At 40.8% G+C, this 18,414-nt stretch overlaps 2 protein-coding genes across 11 annotated transcripts in view; one reads left to right on the top strand and one right to left on the bottom strand.

Moving 5' to 3' along the window:
• The window catches only part of STXBP3 (syntaxin binding protein 3), a 22,478-nt gene extending 20,153 nt beyond the window's left edge, over positions 1–2,325 (bottom strand). For both annotated transcript variants that reach the window (XM_075422275.1, XM_075422276.1), the window contains exon 1: positions 2,110–2,325. In XM_075422275.1, the coding sequence (XP_075278390.1) occupies positions 2,110–2,152 (43 nt within the window). In that variant the 5' untranslated portion in view covers positions 2,153–2,325. The remainder of the gene's footprint in view (positions 1–2,109) is intronic.
• FNDC7 (fibronectin type III domain containing 7) lies at positions 2,239–18,414 on the top strand. Of its 9 annotated transcripts, none has more exons than XM_075422270.1 (13): positions 2,239–2,416; positions 2,632–2,865; positions 3,121–3,287; positions 3,749–3,767; positions 6,956–7,210; positions 7,935–8,195; positions 8,706–8,963; positions 10,394–10,648; positions 11,351–11,608; positions 12,028–12,282; positions 13,188–13,442; positions 14,028–14,288; positions 14,884–15,913. In XM_075422270.1, exons 3-13 carry the CDS (start codon positions 3,225–3,227, stop codon positions 14,976–14,978), a joined length of 2,235 nt encoding a protein of 744 aa, XP_075278385.1. In that variant the 5' UTR covers positions 2,239–2,416; positions 2,632–2,865; positions 3,121–3,224; the 3' UTR covers positions 14,979–15,913. The 9 variants fall into 9 exon arrangements, 8 of the variants coding, with proteins under 8 accessions (XP_075278385.1, XP_075278386.1, XP_075278389.1 ...); XM_075422271.1 differs by having other exon boundaries at positions 2,240–2,865; positions 14,884–14,913; positions 15,423–15,913; XM_075422274.1 differs by lacking the exon at positions 6,956–7,210 and having other exon boundaries at positions 2,240–2,865.

Raw genomic sequence — 18,414 nt, 5'->3', positions numbered from 1 at the left:
AAGGAACAAAAAAAGCCCCACCCCACGAATAAATACCTCTACAGAATTCTTGACCACAAACTGTCCCTGCCTGCCCATTTCAGAAAGATGTAGGTAATTTTTTTGTTTTTGCTAATCTTAAACAACTCCATGAAAATCAGTCTGAATGATCACAGGCCTGTAAATATTTCACTTTCTACTTTTTTAGCAAAATTTTCCACTAAATGGATTGTGCACATGCAAAAATTTAAGCTACTCTTTAAGACAAGGCAGCTGGACCAACACATTCACAAACAGACCTATTTTTAAAAATATACACTAACTTCAGATGTCCTTGTTCTTTCTCTAGAATTCCAGAATAAGCCTAAGAAAATACCAGTTCTTTCAGGAATTGAAAGTTATCTTAAATAAGGTATCCATTATCTTTTCCTGTTATGACAGCTTTGGGAGAAATGTCAATTAAAAAGCTTGTACAGCATTCAGCAATAGGAGTCAGCATGTAGTTATGACCCCCCGATTTTAGAGATCACCAGAACTACGAGTTGCAGCTTTCAGGGGTGGCGTCACCAGGCTAATGCAGATCTGATCATACAGCAGTGGTATGTATTAATTAAGAGTCAGAAGATTTTGAGAACTGTTTAAAACCTGGTGTTTATAAACATAGGAATAAAGAGGTCTGATTATTCTGTTCTCTCTTCCCAGAGAACAGAATTTCAGATTAAGCTGATGACAACTGCTATTACAATAGCCAGACCTTTTTCCCAAACAAAAATGTGAAAGTAATAGAAATTGAAGCCTAAAATACAAGAAAGCAAATTCAGCATACGTTTCGTGATTACTACCAAGTGAAACAACTTTGAGAAGTTTCAGAACAGTAAGTGCACATACAACAAAAGTACACCTGTCTTTTCAATGTTTATGATATTATTCACTTATGTCCAAGTCCCTTTGGCATGACACTGTCACAAGACACTCCATCTCTACCCCAACTTGCAGTGTCCCAGAATTCAGCAGGTTCTTCCAGCTGAGCAGCCTACTTGCTCATCCAGTCTTCATTTCAATTTCACCAACTCTAGTACTGCGTAGCATGCAACACTCCCAAGATCTCCAACTTCGTGCTTCTCAAGGTTTTATTATACTTTACAAAGATTTCCTACACAGACTCTTTCACACTAACATAAGAAGTTTCTTTTGAAAGATGAGTACTTTATGCTTTAGCTTTCCAGTATGCTCAAGTTACTTTTTACAACATTGACATTCTTCATAGTAACTCAAAAACCTTACGCCCCGCTTCATCTAATAAACTGACAGAAAACACTGAAGCTATTTAAGCAAAAAGCACATTTCAAGAGCGATGCAGTTGGTGTATTCTGTTTATGCTGTTAAACAACAGAACTCAAGCTCAGTTCTCCTGAACCCTTTTCTGCTTACACAACTCCCAAAATCCATTATCATTCCTCAGACTTGCCCTCTGGGTTGCTTCCAGTTCAACATCCTTCCTGTTATATACACAATCTACATGGCAATAAAAACCTGCGGTTCGTTTGTGAAAGTACCCGGGGACACCTCCAGCTTTTTCCTTCCGAGAACCGCGAAGCCCCACGCAGAGCGGGCAGCCGCGCCAGCCGGCCGCGGAGCCCCGCCCGACGCCGCCAGCGCTCTCCAGAACGGCCGTCTCGGAGGCAGCAGGGGCCCGGCTGGCTATAGCCCACACAGCTCACCCTCACGTCAGGCAAAAACGCCTCCGCCCAGGTGCTGTTACTGTAGGCACTCGCGGCCCCACGCCGGGCCGGCCGCCTCCCGCCACCCCGGCAAGCCCCTTGCTGAAACAGCCGGGGAGAAGCAATCGGCCACAGCCTCTGTCGCACACCGGGCCCAGTCCTCCCGCCGCCCGCCCGCCTCAGCCCGACACGCAGCGCGGCTGCTACCGCGCCCCGAACGACCCCGGTCCCGCCCTTGGCAGCCGCGGGACCCCTGACCCTAACACGCCGGGCTACGGGGGGGAGGCGGCGGCGCCTCAGCGGCGAACGCTGCCGGCCGGCCCGAGCCGCCGCCCGCCGAGCGGCCCCAGGCCGCTGCCGGTCCTGGGAGGCGGGGGGAAGGGGACGCGGAGCGGAACCCCGCACTCACTCTGCCACACCAAGCTCTTCAGCCCCCGCACCCCCGGCGCCATCTTGCTCGCAAGCCGCACCGCCGCTCCCTTCCGCTCCCCCGCCCGCCCCCGCCGCGCCCTCTTCAGAGGCGGCGGCCGAGGGCGCTGCCTGCTCGAGGGGCGGAGCGGGGCGGGTTCCTGCCGGCCGTGCCAGCCCCAGCGGAGCCGTCTCAGGTGCAGGGCCCCTGTTTTCTGGGATGGCGGGGTCCGAAATTGCCGCTGGGGAAGCGCCCGGTGGCCGGGGCTGGTCTGCTGAGGAAGGAGCGTCCTGTTGCTCGCCGGAAGGTGATCCCCGAGGCGGGCTCCCCGTGCGGTGTGGGGAGCAGCGGGTGGGGGCCGGGGGACCGCCTGGCCGGGGGGGCCTGCGCGGAACCTGCCGTGGGCCCGGGGCCCCTCGGGGTGTAGAACTGCCCTCGCCGCCGTGGCTCCCCCATAAAAGGGTCCCCAGGCTCCCTGTGGCGTGCCTGAAAGCCACCGAAGAAGACGCTGTCGGTTCACAGAAAGATGCCGTTTCTCGACGCCTAAAATCGTCTGTCAGAAGTCATAGTCTGAAGACGTAAAGACGCGTTGTCAAAGGGGAACCAGCAGCTGGTACGAGTATGAAGAAGTGAGAGGAAGATTTCTCTTTCCACAACGCGAAGCCTGAGGAAGAGTGGTTCCCAGTCGGTGCAGCCGTGTTCCACTCAGAGGGGAGTACGACGAGGGCGTCGTTCCCGACAGAAAAAAAGATCCTGGTAAGTGGGCAAAATGGCAGGAGATAATAAGCCGAACAGCAAGTTTCAAATTTACGTTGGGCTTTATTATTTTCTGAATCCTGTGTAAGCAATACAGAAACTGCATCCTGTAACAGGAGGGAGCAAGCGCGGCCGCCCGCCTGCCTAAGCGTTGAGGGCTGCACCGGACCCGTCTCACCGGGGTTCGGTCACCGCTGGAGGGCTGTGGCCCAGCACGGGCAGGGCCTGGCCTAACGCGACCTCCTCCTGCCCCAGGCAGCAGACCCACGGCGACAGCACTGCTGCAGAGTGTTGCTGGTCGAAGCAGGGAGCGGCCTGAGCTCATCCCCGTGTGAAGGCTGGAACAAAGTTCTGACAAGATGTGCAGTGCGAAAAGTGAATCATTAATATTTGCTGGACTGCTTTTCAACTGCCTAGAAATGGTGAGTGCGTCTCGTTTGCCTTTAAACTGTTTGCAAGAGTGATACTGTACTCTTTGTAAAAGTGAACTACGGGTAGAGACTACCTGACACCCGCTTTTACGTGTGTATTTTGTTACTTTTTGTCACTTTTGCAGTGTTTACAAGTGATTGAAAAATAAAATTATATATTGGGACCCAAGGTCTTTCAAAGTCTGTCAACAACTGAAAACTGAATCAACAGGCAAATACCTAGAGGCAGATGAAGTAATACACTCTGCGTACTTTTATCAAATCTCATTGGTTGCATAAGCTTTCTATGCTTAAAGAATCTGAGCAAATACATTGTATCAGTAAAATGTGTTTAAAAAATGTGGTATGTTAAGTTGTTGTTGTTGTTGCCACCGTTAAGAACATTACTGGTTTTTTAGTTTTCCAAATAATTCACTTTGTATTTCTAATTTTTTTTATATCTTCCTTTTCAGATCTTTTCAGCTAACACAGGTAAACCTTCAAAATGGTATTTTAGTTTTGCCTGATTATTTTTGAATAGGTCTGAGGAGAAAACACAGAAGTGATTTCTAATAAAACATTATGTAAATTCTAGCAGCTTTATAAACAAAAATTGTTTGGAAGTTTGATTCAGCTTTTAAAAAAATCTGTAGTGATATCTTTATAAATTTTAAACCTCATTTTTAGGAGTCCAGATTCTGTTGGACACTCACACAAAGATCCTGACAGACCACTTATGCCTTGACAATAGCATGAACCAGGGGGAACACTCAGCTGGACAAATTGTGCTGTTCATTACCTACATAACTGTGCTACAAACAAGATTCAAACTGTCCCATATTTGGACCCAATTCATTGTTGTATCTTTTAATAAAAAACCAACAAACAAACAAAACCACATCCCCCCCCAAAAAAAAACAAACCCTAAACACACCAGAAGGAGCAGGATCTCCCAAGCACAAATATTTCCGATATTTTGCAACATTTTATACATTCTTCACTCTCATGTTTTGTGCCTGTAGCTCCTATTGCCTTAAATGTGAATAATGACTAGTTTAAAATACGAGAAATGCAAGATTACAAGAAATACTCTCAGAATTCATTCATTCTCTGGTAAAGTATTCGTGACTGCCTATACTGCACTGTCAAGAGTCTTAAATGCTTAATCGTTGCAGACATGTTGTTGCAGTGTCTGGACACTTACTTTAGCATGTTCTTTTCATGATTTGCAAAACAAGCATTTGATCCTATTCATGTGTGTAATACTGTTGCCACTGGTTGTATGTTCACATGTGGTTTACACCCAGTATTTTTAAAAATAGTTAGACTACAGCATATGGGAGTTTTAAGAAAAATAGCTATCATCCAAAATGATATTATGAGAGCAAGCAGCAGTTATTACAGTAATTAGTGGATTACAAAAGTGAGCAAGGGCAATAGCACTCCAAATTCAGTGGAATGTCTATCATCTGAAAATTAGGTCACGCAGATGCTTGATAAGGTACTTATCTTCTTGTTAGACTAAATTCAGGAATGATGTGGGTTTTTTGTGGGTTTTTTTTAGGTTTTTCTATTTCTGTATACGATGTGACATCAAGTAGCGTTTATCTCAGATGGCCCAAGTTATCAGGAGCCTCTTCTTACAGAGTCACAGCTACAGCTGTGAATACTGTAGGCCATTCACTACTGTCTCATTTTAGTGATGCTGCACTTAAAGGAACTCTAACTTCATTAATTCCCAATACTATTTATGCTATACAAGCAGAAGCTATTGACAAGAATGGAATTATTCTTGCAGAAACATGGATTATACAGTCAACAGATTAGTAAGAGAAACGTTTTGAAGTATAATTTCCATTGACCTCTGTAGTACTGGGATTTTATCCTTGATGTTTCATTGTACTGGTAGGGAATAGCTGCCATTCCCATTGAAACCTTTTGCTGGTTCTCCTGAGCTCTCTCGCATTCAATATTAGCGCGATTAGCTCCTTTTCCCCTCTGCTTTTTTTCCATATGTATGTTTCCCTGACCTGCCACACACAGCTTGCTCAGACTGCAGCTTTCCAAATCAACTACACTTTCATTACAATGGTTGTAAAGCTATATACATTTTTTAGTACTGATGCTGATAAACGGTGTTTTTGTTTCATTCACAAAAGGACTTGCAGCGTTAATGTCATTGATGGATATTGAAGAATAATCTACATAAACAGAAGTGCTTTTTTATTTCATCACTGAAATGTAACTGAAAAAATATTCTGTTGAAATTCAGTTTTTAAAATAATTTAACTGATAATTTTTAGAAATAGCTGTTATTTTTCCAGTAGAATTTGTTTCCTATAAAAGTAATTATTTCAATAAAAATTGAAAATAAAAAAAGTAGCAGTGTGTATCCTGATAAGTATAAAAACCCCTCTATCGCTAGCTTAGTGTGGGAGAACAGATATTAATGATTAATGTTCTGTAATTTATTTTTTATATAAATCATGTGCTTATGTACTCTACTTGACTGTTAGGCAAGCATTTCCCTTGGACTTGCATAAGGATTTCCTGCACAGAAATTTTTATGAATTGTTACTAAAGACAGTATTTTAAAAGGAAAAAGAATCATAGTGCAATAGCTTGATCAAAGGTCATGAAAGACACTTCTAGAAATGTTCCATAAGCATGGTCATAGAGAATATATCTTATCATATTTAGAAATGAGGCAAAAGAGGGTGTCTGACTACAGCTGAATAACAAAATGCTTGGGACTGAGAGAGCAGACATAATGCACAGGAGTGGTATAACCGTGTACAATATTTGCCAGGGTCTCTGAAATCCCAAATTACCTGCCTTGCTATAAAGAAGTTTGCTTCAAGGTGCATGCTTTTGTCCGGAATACTTTTTCATTTCTTTTCTTAAGTTTAGGTGGGATACGCCTTCATTTTATCTTTTCTTCTCTTCTAGTGAGTTTTTTTGCAGCCTTGCAGTATATGTACTTGCTTTACATATGCTGATTCTAGTCTGAAAATCTTGATTACTGAACATAAATTACTTGTGGTTAAGAAATACACCCTCTGTAGTTGCTTTTGTGACTGCAGTACACAAGAGCAGTATACAAGAGTTCCTTCTGAATAGCTTGCAGCATAGCATAACAGAAAAGCATTTAATTGCAAAATTTGATGTGCCATGTTATTGTATATCTAAGTATATCTGCTCTGAGCAGGGGGTTGTATAAGATGACTTCTTGTGGTCCCTTCCAAACTAAATTATTGTATGTTGCTCTGATATAGAAATGCCTGTGATACAGCATCCTATTTCAGGCTGCTTTCTGTAAACATTATATATATTGCTTTGTACATTGCTTTCTATAAGCATCCAATATAGTTAATTGCCTATTGAGCAAGACAAAAAGGAGACCTATCGGTGCAACCCAGGTTAAATAATGGTAATTTTCGTTAGTGATTTCAAGGGTACTAAAATATTTGTGTTCAAAAATGAAAGTTGGTCTAGAGTATCTCAAGACTGTGTATTTTGTTAGTGTTCGTTTAAACTTCGTTGAACTTAAATGTTAAACATTCATGGAAAGTGTGGGCCATTTCTCCTACACTTCGGTTTTGTGAAATGTTCAGAGCCCATAGTGTTTCACGGGGCTGAGTTCACCAACCTCAGCATGTCTATCATTATTTCCGTTTTAGCTCCAGACATACCTGTTATTGATCAAGCTTATTCAAAGCTTAGCAACAGTATCACAGCCGAATGGAGAGCGGTACCTGGTGCTACTAGTTATCTGCTGTCTGCACAAGGTGGAGATTCCTTCATTGAAACTGTAGTTACAAATTCTCCAGGCACAGTGACAGGACTGAAACCTGCTACCTTGTACAGAATCACTGTCAGATCTATAAATTCAGGAGGAAAAAGCCAGCCTTCACGTTTCAGAAAAGCAAAAACAGGTGGACTTTCAATTTTTTATTCTTATTTCATAAGTTCTGTAATGTAATTATAATATAAAGCATTCATGCAAGCATCCTTTTTTTTTTTTTTTTTTTTTTAAATCTGGACAGAAAACAAACAGTATTGCCCAGGCATGTACCAGTACTGAATTACTATAATCTTGGTTTTTAAATTGTATTGATCACATTCTCCGTTCAGTTTTTGAGGGCTAGAATTTGGCCATCTGACTTAATGACCAGGACAAGAGTCTGAAGTAATGACAGTACTGTAAGTTAAATGTTTAACAGGGAGTTTTACTAAAATTTATATGAATATATGTATGTTATTTTAACAAAATAAAATATTGTTTTAACAAAAGACATAACTTGAAGGAATGGAAGAACTTAGGAAACAACTAAAAGTATAAATTAATAAGACAATTTAGAGGACAAGAAATGCAGTATCTTCATGATGATTTTCATTCTTCTACACACTCAACCTTTCATACTTTGTGCGTGAGTTACATCCATTTTACAAAACCTATAGTATCATAATGGATGCAAGAAATTGGTTTCCATGTTTATTCTATCAGTCTTGCATTAATTTATTTTTCTGTTTTTGTTGTTACTTAATTTGTGTCTCAGAGTTTAGTGATTGTTGTTTCTGTGTATTCATTTCAAATTTGGCCCTTTCAAGCAGTATTACTGAGAAACCAAAAGCTTAACTGGTGTTCTTTCTCAACAGTTCTGGCTGCTCCAGTTCTGTCTGTTAGTTCTCCAAGTTGTGACTCCATTGCAGTGAGCTGGAAAGCTGTGTATATGGCAGCTGGATTCTCTGTGTCGCTCGTGAGATCAGATGGTTTGGGCAGAATGCTCAAGGAGAACACCACCAATACCTCCTTGATATTTACAAATCTGGATCCAGGAACTCTCTATACTATCAAGGCGTATGCCTGGAATGTCAATGGGATACCTGGAGATGATTTCACGTATAACCAAAGAACAAGTAAGAAATTTTCTTTACTGAAATTAAGTCAGCATTAAAAAACAAAAACGATTTACCATGAGGTATTTATGTGTATGTGTGATTGTGTTATGTTCTTGAAAGAAACATTGTGTAGATTTTCAGAGCATATAATTTTTACCCCATCTCAAAGTTCGTGAAAGTTCAGATGACATGGCTGTGTTTAATGAATATTACGGATGCAAAGATACCATTAACTATCACTAAAGTTGTACCTAGGACAGGCGTGGGTAAGGATTACACAAGCTTAGACTGATTTGAGGATTTTCTAGCTGTGAGAAGCAAATATTCAAATAAGGCAAGGTGTTTCAACAGAAAACCTTGTGATGGTGTGCAACTAGAACTATTTTTTTAAAAACTTGTCACTTTAATATGAAGGAGGGTAAGATCTGCACCACAAAAACTGTATTTAGTTTGCAAGTTATGACAAAGATCATGTCTATAGGCCATATGCTAAGTTGTATTTATATGTTCCAAACTGATATACCGTAGGTCCTAATGCGCCAGTGGATGTTCAAGTAGCTTTTAACAGTGCTGCTTTAAGAGCTATTGTTTCTTGGATGCCAACAGAAGGAGCTCTAACTTACAGCGTGACAGCCTCCAGTGGACTCTTGAAACTGAAGTGTAACACGTCTTCTGCCTCCTGCATGATGCCATCACTCCAGTGCGGCTCCGAATATTATGTTTCTGTCACAGCATACAATGATGCTGGATTCAGTAAACCTACTGATGCAATAAGCTTAAAAACTGGTATGTGTCGTTGATCCCAATACAGCTTATGGCATTCTAACATGTATTGCTTTAATTTCAAATGTAAATTAGTCCATTACAATTCACAAGTGGTTCTCAAATAGTTATTTCTGCTTCTGAACTTTATGCATGGACTGTGCCATATACCTTTCTATTTTGGGGGTAATAGCCTAAACTTTCTATATATTTCTGCGAGAAAAACTTGCGATGGTGTATATATTGTTGGCTGAACCAATAAGCCTGCATTTTACTCTTACCAGAAGTACCTGTTCTAAAGTAATTTTCTGAGTGTAAAACTGATGTAAGGAATAACAGATCTGGCCTACTGTCGGGTCTGTCACAAATAGATTGGGAGAAATCTGTGATGAGGTAGCATTAAGGACTGGCCCTAGGCTGAAAACTGTTCTAGGCTAAATCTAGTTGTTGGTTAGAAAGGAGGCCAGCAAAATCACATTCAGCTAAAGTAGCACCACTGGACTAAATGAAGATACCATAACAGACCGTTCTGAGGTAGAAGCTTTGTCAGGACAAAAGGTTGCTTGTTTCAGCTACGTAGCACCACTGCTGTGTCAGAGGTTATTGCTTCCTGACCTGTTAGATGAACTGCCCATGTAAGTAAAACCTAAACCTTTTTTGTTATTATGTGCTACCATAAAGCCACAACATTATTTACTTAATTATTTGACATAACCTGCCTCATTTTGACTTCTCACTGATATGAGTTAGAGATCACCCATGTGAGCAACTCAGAGGTGGATCTAATGGTATGAGAGAGCCTTAAGCCAGCGACAACTTTTAAGCTGTGGGCTGTAATCTTCTCAGCCAACATTGCTTTCGGTCAATCATGTATATTCATTCTAATAGCAGCAAGATAAACTTTTTGAACTAGAAAGAAAGTAAATGTTATTTAAGCAAAAGCCATGGAGTCTGCAGTTTAATGTGACATTTTGGGATGCCACCAAAAAGAAAACCTGAGCAAAGGACAGCTCTATTTAGAGAGTGAGTGGCCAATATATAAAGGGTTTTCACATAAAGGCTTTTGCATGCCAACTGCTATTCAAATGGTATTCCAATTGTCATCCCAAACTACTATTTGTGAGCACAGATGGTACCAGTTCCTTTTGAAGTACTGCCTGGTGCCACTGTTTTTGTTCACGGGGGCTCCTTAAGCAGGTCTCTTTTCTGTAAAACATGAAGGTAGCATCTATTTTGTTCTGTAAAAACCATGGTCAATTTTCATCTAAATGTAAGTAGCATCCTCTGTAAAGGCAGATAAGTTGCTTTTTCTTGAACAAGACAGAATAACTGTTCAAGTTGAATAGAATAATTCTGTATATTCCTGATTGTCCTTTATTCCCCAAAAGTATAATGTCAATAAAAATACTCTGATTACAATTCTTTCTTTCTTCTTTTTTTAAATGATTTTTCAGTTCCTTGTGCACCAGTAAATGTATCAATTGAAGAGGATGAACCGGACCACTTGTTGGTATCATGGTCCAGCGTCAGTTTTGGTCATTATTACGTGGTTTTTGTGAAGAATGATGATGGCTTGGAAGTACACTGCAACACATCACATACTCAATGCCATTTCCAGTCGGACTGTGGCTTCACTTATTTCATCAGTGTCTTTGCATATAACAAGGCAGGGCAGAGTCCTTTAGGTGATGTATTCAACTACACTACTGGTAAGGAGCAATGTATTCTTGCTAATTCATTTTGGATTCTTTAACTGTGTTTGTGGTAGAACTGACTGGGCATTCTTATTGGAAGATAATGCCTTAAGCTTCTATTTTTATTCAGTTTTTGGGCAAAACATGCACAAGTTGGCAGAGATAAAGAATCACTTCATATTACAGTTGAATATGGCTTGCATAGTCAAGTGCAACAACATACTTACAAACTTGAAAATAGTTTAATGATTCACAATCATCAGACAAGGACATGTGAATAACATACAGTCCTGGCATAACATTTGAATTCTAGTCCTGTATTTTTTATATTGCCTTAGGAAGGGTGTACCAAAATCTTAAACTTCCTCATAGAGAGTTTTCATATTTGGAAAACGAAAAAATAATGAATTCAATGGGAAATTTTGAAGAGTGTTGCTGGAGTTATTTAACCTGTAGATGCTTTGAAATTTTGAATCAAGGATATACATAATTCTTATGTCTTACCTATAAATCAGTATGTGCTCTGTTGATTTGGAAGGAGGCGTACTGAATTAATTCAAGAAGTAAGTCTGGGGTTAATTAGTCTGTTTGCACAATGTCAGTCACCTTTGGAGATTTAAGACATGAAGCACATAGATAAGCAAAACAAGGCTCTTCGGTTTCATGCTGGTGTTCGGTTCACATTCAGGTTTCCCCCTCTGCCTTGTCTGTTCGCAGCACCTTGTTGCCCTAGCGACTTCAGGGCCGTGTTCGTGTCGAGCGACACTGTGCACGTCACCTGGACTCCTGTCCGAGGCGCTGAACTGTATGGAACAAGAGCTGTGGGCTGGAACGGCGTGGTGCTCTGCAACGACACGGCCACGGCCTGCACCTTGTCGGCTCTGCAGTGCGGCACCCAGTATAGTATCACGGTTTATTCTTTCAGTGAGGCCAGGGGCAGCAACACATCGTGTGCATCGAAGTATGTGGCAACAGGTATTACGGTCATTTGCATTTTCCTTTAGCAGAAGAAATAATTAGTTAGACACTGCAGTGATTCACGGATGGGAAGGATTACTGCAGTGCTAAGTTATTGTAACTGATAGATTAAAAAAAGAACCCAACTGGAATTCTTTAAAAATATACTGTAAGCAGGTACCTGAAAACAGATTTGGATTGAAATATTCCAATAGCTCCAAGTGTTTGAAAATCAGATTTACAATTTATTGATGGTTTTGTACACAAAATCCTCAGTTCTACCACAAGTTCTAAATCATCACCAGGAGTGAACAATGAAGAATCATATACTTTTCCAAAGTAGTTTGTCAATTCTAACTGGAATTTAATTTTCATGTGTAATGTATATAGTATGCATAAATAATCTGTTGAAATACTGTTAATATGAAATGTTTCAGCTCCCTGCAGTCCTGAAATTAAAAATATCTCAAAGGAGGCTCTTTCTGTAATCAGTGTGCACTGGCAATCTAACAATGAAGAAGCTACATATATTGTCACTGCCAGAGGAGAGGCTGGACTTTGGCACTGCACAAGCTCTGGAAATTCCTGTGCCCTAATTAATCTTCCCTGTGGATCTGCTTTCTCTGTCAGTGCTATAGCAAGATCACCAGCAGGACAGAGCTTACCAAGCTACAGTGTCCCTTTGGAGACAGGTATGTGGGAATTGTATATAATGGAAAATATTTAGCAGCATAATATTAAAATATTTCTATGTCTCTTTATCTGTTTTGGGCTTTTTTTTTAAATTAAAATGCATGCATATTATACTATCTATTGCTGGATGTTCTCTTCTTAAACATGCATGTGTCTTTGTGTGTGTGAGAAGGAAGGATCACTTGGTACCTGCCTCATACTGAGAAGCCTTAATGCAACCAATTATCGCCTGGCACAGCTAACTAAAATATATAACAAAATCCACTAATGTAATGCATAACTTCCTTGTCAGTATTTTGACTTTTAATATTACTAGGAGAGGCAATGAGGTGATGTCGATGTTACAGTGTGAAGACCAGATTAAAGCACATCCTACCCACCATTCCTGCCATTAATTTGCTAGCAGTTTTGTCCTGTACCACTTACCCAGACAATCCCCAGGCATAGTTCAGAGATTAACGTACACCAGGATCTATTTTTAACAAGCAGGTTGGCTGCAGTCATTTTATGTTGTAGAGGAAGAGCCTTTTAACATAGACAAATCTGGACCGAGATATATGACTTAAGGGGTAGAGATGGACTACGTTAAATTAAACTACAGATGTACCCTGATATTCTGATGACAAATTTTAGTAATTTTTAGTATCTTGGTGAACAGTCATCATAATTCCAGGGTTATAACTCATGTTTACAGACAAATTGATCTTAAACTGATGTTCTGTTTATTAGAAGGGTGCCAGAATAGTCAAGTATTTTTGAGCAAAATAAAGTTTGCCTGAAAACTATGCACATTTTCATTCCTTTGTTCTTGATCATGTACTATTTTAGTTGCAAGTCCCCAAAATACTTTCCATTTTCCAAGTAAAAAACAGAATTGAATTCTCTATTTTTTCTTCATTTTAAGCTCCTTGTTGCCCTAATGACCTGATACTAACTCAAGTGACACAGTCTGTAACAAATATCAGCTGGTCTGTTGGGATGGGTGCACAGACATATGTAACAACACTGGAGTCTCCAAGAGGACATGCAAAATGTCACACACTTCGAAACTACTGTCTCCTGGGATGCATCACATGCAGCACCAACTATACAGTATCTCTGAAAGCAATCAGTGAAACGGGTTTGACATCCAGTTGCACGTATCAAGGATATTCTTCCAGTATGTAAATTGTAAATGCAATTAGTACGAAAAAGACTCATTATACAATTTACTTTGTGTAGTGTTCCTCTCATACAAATAGAGCAGCTGAAATTCGATATATAATTAATACACTTGCAGTTCTCTCTTTTAAAGGAATGCACTTTGGATTATTTTCACATATCATTTAAACCCTGTTCTTGTAACTGCCATCAGGTGGCCATATAAAGAAATTTTGATAACATTGCTCCAGAACCAATTATTTAGTTTTAATTATGCTATTGCATAATTAAATTTGAGAGACCACAGAAGTATTCTGGGTGCTCTGGGGTGGCCCTAGTGCCTCCATAGTCAGGAGAGAGCAACAGTATTCCAATGTGTAAAACAGTGGCTGAGTTCCAGCTCCATGATATGACGGATAGAACATTTTCTTCCCTAGTTCAGTTCAAGAATTATTTTGCCTTTCTGTGAAATAATAATTTCTCATTGAAATGCTGGTATCTAGTGTGATGGTAACCATGTCATCTGCTTTAAAATGCACTCTAGGAATTCATAATGTATTGTGGGTTCACAAAATTTGCTTATTAATGTTTCTTATTTTATTAGGTGCTTGCTGCCCTTCTGGGGTGAAGCTGTATAGGCTCGGCAATAACGGTATCAGGGTCTACTGGCGAGCTGCTGAAGAAACGATCAACTACAATACTGATTTACATGGCTCAAAAGGCAATTTCACCTGTACCCCTAGCACAGGTCTAAGCCACTGTGATAGCACGGAGATACCTTGTGGGGATGTCTACACAGTGGTAGTATCTCCAGTTACTGATAACGGGCCGAAGCTTACGTTTTGTCCTAAAAAAATATATTCAGGTAAAACTTCAATTTCTTTGAACGACATGTTTTTGTCCATGCATGCTAGATGGTTAAAATATAATCCCAAGTTATGCAAGTAAAGGTGGCATGGAATAGGACTTTTCTATTCTAGTTTTCACTCCAGAGTAAACTTTATGGGTGCTGTCTTGCAACATCTGTGACAGGAACTGCACAGGAGCATTTTGGAACAGGGCATACTTATCTATACAGGTGCCTCTTAACTGGATCACCCATAACCTAGTGAATACAGAAAAGTTAATTTTCAGTTGAGAGGTTAGTAGTGGTTAGATTACAAAAGCAAATAAATAAGGATTTTTAATTGGTTTGTTTTCTATTTTGTTGTGTACAATTTTTTTAATAAAGAAACAAATAAACAAGCCACTCTTAAGCTCACATTTTATGTACAAATTGTTTAAAGTGGTAGTAATTTTCTTGGAATTCCTTTCCCAGGGCATAAATTTAATCCATTATAAAACTTCCACTATCTGATGAGGTTGCACTGTTGTATAGCATGGACTACATTCTACACACTACAAATGTTTTCTGGCTTGCAACCTGACACCTAACATACTACTGTTTTATGTCATTTCAGTAACCTGTTCTGGAAGCTCTGTTGGAATGGGTAAGAGCACACAGTACTTTCATTCCAAATCCATGATGTTTGAAAAACATGTTAGTATCATGTAACTCCAAATAAGATGCAAATAATATATATATTCGATAGCCAAGGCTTGTGTTAGTGTTATGCAGGTTTGTCTCACCCCTCCATCTTGTAATGTATAATTAAAAAAAAATCTTGCCTGTATACCATCATTCATTCTACACTGTCACAACATTTACTGTTTATCTGATAGCACATAATAAAAGGCAGGCTTATCTTCTATAGCCTCGCCATATCTCATTACAAATTAAACTAGGTTGCACTTCTGATTTTATTTAAAAAAAAAAGTGTGGCTTACCTCAGCCCATTCTACCTTATTTCTTCTGGGGTTTCAACAGGATAGTCTTGTGCTTTATTTGCTTATGTAAACTGCTAGAAACAACTTCAAAAGCAGCCACTGAAACAAGCATTTCTCAAGACAGTTGCTTTTCTGTAACTGAAATTGTCTTAATTTCTGCATTCTGTTATAGTGATTTATAGAGGAAAGAGCAATGCAGAACAACATATCTAGATGAAAATTCTGGTTCAGATAAGGAGGTAAGTTGTAAGAGTCGTAATTCAGATTAGGATGTATTAATCAAACCTTTCCTGCTGCTTAAATCTTTGGTGTTGGAGAGATGAGCTTCACCAGTCCTGTATATCCTAAATATAACTGGTCTGTTAAAATCCATCATATTTACCTCAGAAACCTCATGTTGTCTACTCCTGCTATCAATAAGGATTTATACTCTTGTCCATTTACAATAAAATCCTCTTTCACTTCATTGAGTGTTTTCTAATAGTATCCTATGGTTCCCCAGAAAAGCCCTCAAAATCCAAACAGATCAAGATACTCTTCAGCTCTCATTTACTTTCTCTCTCTGCTAGCTAAAATTGCTCGTTCTCTGACAAGAGTAATGTGTTCTGGACTATTTACTGCCCTTGTCTCAAAAGGATGGCAAGAAGTCACTGCTGACTTTTTTTCCCTGCAGGGTTGGTCATCTCCTCTTTGCTGCTGTTCTCCTACAGCTATCCTGGATGTTAAGGTTGTTGATAACACCATTCTCCCTAAATGTTCTTCTCGGTCTTTCTTTCGCTGAAGCTGGAAAGACGACATCTGTGCTTAGCTGCAACAATCACAGCTGCTTGAGGACCGGGAGGACGGAAGCCAAACAGCTACCCCTATCTGAGATCTAATCCGGGACATCAAATCTGAGCCCCAACTGATGAGCTAATTTTTAAAATGCAGATTATCCAGCAATTGCTCCCACAGAAAAGGTACCAGCATTGAAAGCTGTTGCTGGCCCTCATCTTCCCCTGGCAGCCCTTTCACAGGCGCACAAACACTGGGGGTCCATGCTTGCCTTGCTGTCTAAACGTCAAACACACTATCCCTCTCTCTCTGACACGCTTGCCAGAGCCCAGCTCCAAAATTGCAAACGTCCAGCACTAGCTCCCACACAGAAGGTGCCAGCACTGAAAGCTGTTGCTGGCCCTTCTCTTCCCCTGGCAGCCTTTTCACAAGGCCACCAACACTGGGGCTTCACACTTGCTGTGCCACTGAAATGTTCAAACACACCATCTCTCTTTCTCTCACTCTCGCCAGTGCCCAGCTCCAAAATTGCAGATGTCCAGCAATTGCTCCCACACAGAAGGTGCCAGCGCTGAAAGCTGTTGCTGGCCCTTCTCTTCTTCTGGCAGCCCTTTCACATGCCCACAAGTTATCATAGAGACAAGGGCCAGCAATGCTAGCACTTCAAGAAGGCTTCGGGGGTGGGGGGAACATGGATGTAGAGACAAACAAAGGATTTCTGGCACAATTAGGTACTCGGGAAGGGATCTGAACAGAGGACAGATGTCCTTGGGGGACTGGGGACCGAACGGAGGCATCCGACATGGCAGAAGGGAAGGTAACAGTGCTCTGAGGGAAGATGAAACCCTGAGGAAGAGTTGTCTCTGAATAAGGAAGGTACAAAGCCTGTCGGAGAACTAAAGGATGGCCATGGAACACAAGGACGCTCACAGGAAGCGCTGTGATGGAAATAGAGGGGTGCTGGAGAGGCAGATGGTGGCTCGACAGCACAAAGGACTCGGGAGGGGATTTGAACAGATTACAGATGTTCTGAGGGAGATGCTGACCCACTGGAGGCAAGTGAGGTGGAGGAGAGGATAAAAAGACTGCTCTGAGGAAGAGGAGATGTTCTGAGAAACTGAGAGTGGTACAGATTATGCTGCAGAGACGGAAGTGTGCCAAGGAAACCATCTAAAGCCTCGGGATGAAGCAAGAGAACAGAAGTAGGACAAAGAAAACTTAAAAAGCAACAGGGTATCTGACAAACAAGACAGAATAAAAAATTAGGGATAGACAGCTTGATAGAAGGAGACATAGAAAGAAAATTTTTAAAGCAAGTGTATATAAGGCAGAGGAGAAAAAGCCTAAAAGATAGGGACAGAAAATTAGATGAAAGTAGATATAGAAAAAAAAATGAAAAAGGAAGGCATTAAAGGAGAAAAAAACCCCTAAAAATAGGGACAACAAACTAAATAAATGGAGACATAGAAAGGGAATTGATAATGGAGAGAGTGCACAACAGACAAGGAGTTGAAAAGTAGGGACAAGAACTAGATGAAAGCAGACATAGGAAAAAAATGTAAAAAGCAACAAGACTAAGGAAATAAAAAGAATGGGAATGGCAAACTAAATGAACAAAGACATACAAACAAATTTAAAAAGCGACGGGATACAACACAGACAAGAATGAAATAAAAAATAAAGACAGTGAACTGGATAAAAGTAGATATATGTCCTGGTTTTGGCTGGGATAGAGTTAATTTTCCTCCCAGTAGCTGCTGTGTTTTGGATTTAGTGTGAGAAGAATGTTGGTAACAATGATGTTTTTAGTTGTTGCTAAGAAATCAAGGACTTTTTCCAGTTTCTCATATTCAGCTAATGAGCAGGTGTGCAGGAGCTGGGCAGGAGCACAGCCATGCAGACAGCCCAGCTGGGCAATGGAAATATTCCATACCATAGGTGTCTTGCTCAGTTTAGGAATGGGGGTTGGCCAAGGGGCAGGAAGCTATCTGCTTTCTTGTTTCCATCAGTTCAAATTCTCTCTGGTCTGGGAGTTTGGTCTTTTTCAGGAGTTTTATGAAATCTGCAAAATTAATGAGTTTGGCGCTCTGCATCACTGCTTGGCGACTGGCTGTGAATCGTTTGTTGGGTGGTGAGAAAAACTGAATCCCAGCATGGTAGGGGTTGGAAGGGACCTCTGTGGATCGTCTAGTCCAACCCCCCTGCCGAGGCAGGGCCACCTACAGCAGGCTGCACAGGACCTCGTCCAGGCAGGTTTTGAATATCTCCAGAGAAGGAGACTCCACAACCTCCCTGGGCAGCCTGTGCCAGGGCTCCGTCACCCTCAGAGTGAAGAAGTTCTTCCTCATGTTCAGCTGGAACTTCCAATGCTTTCTTTGTTGTCATTTTTA

The sequence above is a fragment of the Opisthocomus hoazin genome, chromosome 6 (genome assembly GCF_030867145.1).
Source record: "Opisthocomus hoazin isolate bOpiHoa1 chromosome 6, bOpiHoa1.hap1, whole genome shotgun sequence".
Lineage (NCBI taxonomy): Eukaryota > Metazoa > Chordata > Aves > Opisthocomiformes > Opisthocomidae > Opisthocomus > Opisthocomus hoazin.
Note: the sequence above shows the minus strand (reverse complement) of the source record. Positions and strands in the feature narration are given on the sequence as shown.